At 36.9% G+C, this 6,000-nt stretch overlaps 1 protein-coding gene across 1 annotated transcript in view; it reads left to right on the top strand.

The window, feature by feature from the left end:
• Positions 1 to 2,744: 2,744 nt before the first annotated feature.
• Positions 2,745 to 6,000, top strand: part of LOC137652274 (protein RCC2 homolog) — a 43,934-nt gene continuing 40,678 nt past the window's right edge. Inside the window, exon 1 of the mRNA XM_068385565.1 lies at positions 2,745 to 3,062. Within this exon, the coding sequence (XP_068241666.1) occupies positions 2,886 to 3,062 (177 nt within the window). The 5' untranslated portion in view covers positions 2,745 to 2,885. The remainder of the gene's footprint in view (positions 3,063 to 6,000) is intronic.

The raw sequence follows: 6,000 nt of genomic DNA, 5'->3' as shown, positions 1-6,000 counted from the left end.
GAACGGGTAAGTTTTCAGAATAATTAATTTATGAAATGATATCCTTATACCATCTCTCTCTCTCTCTCTCTCTCTCTCTCTCTCTCTCTCTCTCTCTCTCTCTCTCTCTCTCTCTCTCTCTCTCTCTCTCTCTCTCTCTCTCTCTCTCTACTCACACATACCTGTTGAAACGCAATTTACTCATTTATGGATAAAATCATCTTAAATACCTCTATTTCAGATTTACCCCTATAATTTTTGACACATGTAAACCTTTGGAGTTTTCAGGTCTCTGGACAGAGTACGGGGTTTTGCATCTAGAATGAAGGTATGTGAACTACATCATCAAAGTTACTAACAGGGCGTTTGTGCCTTTGAGTGATAGTGCTCCTTTTCCTCCCCTGCTGATCTTTGCGTAAATGTTGTAGGGAGACTTTCCCGGAACAAGTTCCACTCAACAATCAAATAAAAATATAACAATACATCTTATCGTGAATCTTCAGTCTTTTTTTATTTCATTAAAAAGTATTTAACAATTTACAAAGGTATTTCGTTTGATATATACAATTTATATGATGCATTCACAATTCTATCTCTTAATGAGGTTTACAGGCCACTCATGAATGGCAGAGGGAAGGGACAGTGCCATTGCTCTATCAAGCATGATAATTCCTTAGAGAGTACTGACCATATGTATGTGGATGATCAGCGCCCAAGTCCCCTCTCCACCCAAGTTAGGACCAAGAAGGGTCAGGCAATAGTTTCTGATGACTCAGCAGATAGACCTATAGGCTCCCCCATCCACATCCTTAGTTCACAAGGATGGTGAGTTTAGGTGGGACTCGAACCCCAGTTTGGTGTTCACCAGTCAGGGACATTACCACATTGGACACCACAATCTTACATCATTGGAACAGCCTACAATTTAAATTGACAATTTTAATTTACTTTTAATTAAAAATATTTTTTTTTTCACTGACAGTTAAATTCTGCACCAAATATTATTTTCCGGGCTGCCCAGAGGCAAGAGCCCGGGTCTTACACAAGGTAAGGCAATCTATACAGACAGACAGACAGCACCAAATAATTATCAAAGAATGCAAAATCAAGTTACTTATATCCGTGACTTGATTTTTGCTCCAATTATTTTCTACCTGGTGCCTTCTTTAGCTAGAAAATTCTAAAAGGTCCACGATAAGAGACATTTATTCAAAACATGAAACGGAAAAAAAGGACACGAACTATATGATTTCTGTTAACCTCTTCTCAAGCTCGCTTCATTCTTTCACTACGAAACTGTAAGCTACTTCAACAAATTCTATAGCAAGATAAGTCTTACACAAATAAAATCATGTCAGTACACTTTTCCTGGTTCCTTCAGCCGAACAGCATTGATTTTGTCTTATAATATTAATGTTTAGACCTATCGTTTAACATTTTCCTCATCAAGTTCCAATTTGACCTTGTTCTCATTTTTTTAAATAAGTGTTTAATATATGATGGAATTGCAACTGAATAATCAAGAGATCGTCACCACATCCCAAGATGATAAGTTTTGTATAAGCTGCAGCTACGATTTTCAATAGAACTATTCTGAGTAAGCTGAAAGCCTTGAAGCTGATCTCCGTATTCAACTGGAGAACAAAAAACGATGCAATAAAAGTAGTACCATTGTTATTATTAATATTATTATCATCGTAATTAAAATCACCTCTGATCACTAAAAGTTACTGTATATAAGTTGAGGGTTAACTTTAAGCGAATGCAATGTCATAGATTTTTAGACCACTGTTTGCACATTCAAAAATAATCTACATCATCTGCAGTAATATAAATTACGATTTCACGAAATTTGCTTGAAAAAGTATTCCCTTAGAATAACAAACAATAATTTCATAATCATAATCTTGACGATTATAAGGTCTAAATGCTCCAGGAAACTTCTTGCATATCTTAAGGGAACGTGATTTATTAGTAATAAAGTATAATTAGATCACACCCTTATAAATGAGATTCAGTTCATATTAAAATAAAAAAAAATCTCCGAACAAGGTCATATTCTTATTTAAAGGCAATGACATTTGGAATCAGGAAATATCGAATTGCTTCAGAGCACACGCAAATGTATTTGAGAGTTCATCCTAAAATCCAACATTTTCTATATCATTAAATTATGAATAAAACAATACCTAATTCATCACCATTTTAACTTTAGCAAACCAAACTAATATTCATTAATGCCATCAAACACTTGTTAGGAGCATGAGTCATTCATGATCTTCTAGTGAATGGTAGTATGATAGTATTGTCTTTCACAATGAATTGTAGAGAGGGACAGGCACAGATGGCGCGCTGTGTATGACGCTAAACGTAAACAAAAGAAAAGGGAAGCGTCAGTGGCTTATTTGAAACAGTCCACACGGCTTTAAATGCATCATTATTTATTTTAAATTATTACGACTCATAAATGTTTTAAAAAATGCATTTTATAACTTAACTTCAATATAATTATCCATAAGAATAATATTTAATAAAATGTGACGTTTGATAGGCATTTGTACATTTTCTATGAATGCATATGCATAAATAAACATAAATATAATAATGTCATTATTAAATTATGCAATATGCAATTATTGTTTTATTATGAAAATCACATTTTCCGCCTCATTAAAGGATAAATTAAACAAATATAATGACATTTCCGATAAAATAATAATGATAAGTGTAGCAGAAGAAGTCGCTAATGAAATATTTCGGACAATTTGCTTATGTGCCTCATCGCTTGTCGGGTACCGGGAAGACAACAGCTCAAGCTAAGCTTTGTATTATTAAAAAAATAAGTTTTGGTCGCGTCTCTCTCGCGGGACTCTCCTGTGTCACACACCATTTAATTACCCCCCAAGATGACCCCGGAAAAGAGACCAGCAGAAGATGAGGAGGAACAGGAGACTAAGAAATTGAAAGAAGATCCACCGCTAGCGGCTAACGAGGGATCTGCTGAGGCATCGCTCCTGCAGGATGACACCAGTCAGGATAGTGTTGCCTCTGATTCGGCCTCTTCGTCGGATCCAGATAAGAAGGTAATGCATAACATAATACAGATGCCGGAGTAATCTGAAGATAGGGTTACTTTTTATATACAATCAGCCCTAATCTATCGTAAATCTGGGTATTGAAAGCCTGTAGCTCAAACCTGTCAAACGGCCAGGCAGTAATTGTATGGCATTTTAATTTACAATTGAATAAATCATATATTTTAATTCGATATTAGTGTTTGGTACATATAAACTTTACCCATATCTTATAGTTTGCTCAAACCACTTTCCATTATGTCGTTCCCCAGGCGAAACCTATACTGACTAGCTGATCATGTTTTGGTCAGTATTCCATATACATTATGAAGTAACGGTCTAATTCATCTAGACGACAGTGTGTACATTTTGCAGATGGATTGACAATTCCATCCAGTTTCCATCCCCTGGCACAAGACCAGATGGGGGTGATAATATCACCCCCATCTGGTCTTGTGGTCAAGTAATAAGAAAGATATTATCTTTCTTATTACTTGTAAAATAATGTTCTTTATTATGATCTGATCTCCCAAGATAGTAAAATATTTTATCATTTTACATAATATGATTTACCTTTACCACAGCAACATTTACTAAGTTCAGCCTGGTTCTCACACAAATCACAAGTAGCTCCTGCTTAGTTTGAAAATTTACTGATATATAGTGTCCGTGTCGTTCCAGGATATGAAGCGTTCGTTTTTACTATTAACGCTGTCCAATCCATATGCATTATTGCCTCTTTGTTAAGTTTGTAGTTGGTTGGGACACACCCTGTACAGTTGCATTGAATATTGCTGTATTAATTTTCATGAAATGTTTAGTAGAAAAATGGTTGTTACAATGTATCGGTTGCTGAAACCACAGCCAAGTTACTTAATCTTAAAATTTCCCTCAAGCATTACTTCCTGCCTGACTATATAAAACACCTGTTGGGTGGCGCTCTGTTCACCTGTCAGCTGGTGGAACAAGCTTGAAAGGTTACTGATGTTCGGACTTATGTTCTTGCTAATCCCAACAATCTTCTTTCTTACCCCATGTTAAGATTATAGTTTGTTGGGACACTCCCTGGAATTATACTGAACACTAATTTGTTGTATGTACTGTACAATCAAAGGTTAGATTAGGAAATATTTAGTTAAGATGTTTAGGAGGATTAAGCCAGTGTCAATCAGCCTACCCGAACTAACCCTTCTTTTCCGTACACTTATAGGCCTGCTTTTGTTAGCTTGATTAAAAAATTTTTACACCCCCCCGGTCGCAACCAAAGATTAATCCAACCAAGGTTGGCCTTTCCAACGCTAACCGCTGTGATGGACAGACGTATGTCCCACAGGTTTTCTTTGAGCGATGTGGTTGAATTTATTATTCATTGATCAGCTTGATGCTTTGAGGATTTTGGTTTTTAGCAATTACGAATAATAAAGTAACCCTGAGTTACATTTTTATTTTTACAGTATGGTTAATGTATAATTTACAGTTCTGTCCATCGCTTTGATTGTCTAGGAGAGAGATTTATTCGGTTCACTTTATCATATTGTAAGGAGTTATATGTGATTTCATTTAGGTTTGTGACCTTAGAAGGGGATCTGGGGGCTTGCCCCCTGCTAGCGGTTGTGACCTGGGAACTACTAGGTTTGGGTGTGACCTGGAAAGGGGGTTCAGCAGCTTCCCCTCGGCTAGGGGATGTGACCTGGGAAGGAAGTCTGGGGGCTTGCCCCTAGCTAAGGTTTGTGACCTGGGAACTACTATGCTAGGTTAGGTTAGTTTGTTAGGTTCAGTGGCCTTTTACAAATGGCAGAAGTGTAAAATAATCACGTTTTGTCCTGTTTTCGCACACCCAAAGTCCCAGGTTCCCACCTGTGTCTGTTGGGAAGGGGTATTCCAACATGTTCATATACAGTGTTCTCCTAGTAATTAGGTTACGACAAATTAATGAAATTTCAGTTATTTGATATCGTATGAAATGTCATGCACCAAACTAGGGTTTTCTCGGTGTTCCAATATGTTTCTTGTTGGCTATTCTTGCACGTTTCCTACATTCGTGCGCTGAGTGGTCCCAGTATGTAGATTGTTGGGACAAGCGTTTACAAAACTCGGGAATTCATTACCATTTCGTTCTGGTATAATTTTTGTGAAAAAAACAGCTAATTTCTGATGTTTTTTACTCAATTTTCTGGCAATTCCAACCCTGTCCCAACAAACTACAGAGTCTCCGCTTGCTAAATTTGATTTTAAAATTCTTTAGACTGATATGTCAACCAACTTCTTTGGTTGGCATTTCAATTCACTAGATTCCATACTACTGTTATTAAATTTTGGGCCCTTTTTATGATAACAGCCAAGGCCTCTTACATGCATAGAATATGGAATTATCCTTTTCATTTTCTAATCACTGTTGCCATTGTACAACAAAACACTTTCCCAAAGGGTATTTGTGGGTAAATAGATCTACCAAAGTAACACTAGCGTCACTGATCTTTGCTCGCCTGTAGCTCTGTTCACTCGCAATTCAGCATTATTTCACTGCTCTTTTCTGGTGAGCAGTACATTTTGTGCTATGCGCTTAAGCCGGGTGGTTGAGTATAGGCTTGCTGGCATTATTTTAATTATCAAATTACTCGACGTGGCTCTCTTAGCTTGCAATTTAACATCGTTTCACTGCTCCTCGGTTTTGGTAAGCAGTATGTTGATGTGCTGTGCATGCCAACCGCGTCGGTGAGCGTTTTGACATTATTTTGATTATCTAAATCACTCAGATTGTGATGTTTACAAAAACAAGTATAGCTGTGCTTACAATATGCAAAGTCATTGAAGTCAGAACCAACTGATTGTATCCCATTCTTCTTTTCAATTGACAATTTCCTCTTATTTTTGTGGCGGACAGCATAGAAGAGGACTTAGTAGGGGGAGCACATGGTTGAATACACTGGAGATCATGTGACTGTCG

This window comes from Palaemon carinicauda, chromosome 13 (assembly GCF_036898095.1).
Source record: "Palaemon carinicauda isolate YSFRI2023 chromosome 13, ASM3689809v2, whole genome shotgun sequence".
Lineage (NCBI taxonomy): Eukaryota > Metazoa > Arthropoda > Malacostraca > Decapoda > Palaemonidae > Palaemon > Palaemon carinicauda.
Note: the sequence above shows the minus strand (reverse complement) of the source record. Positions and strands in the feature narration are given on the sequence as shown.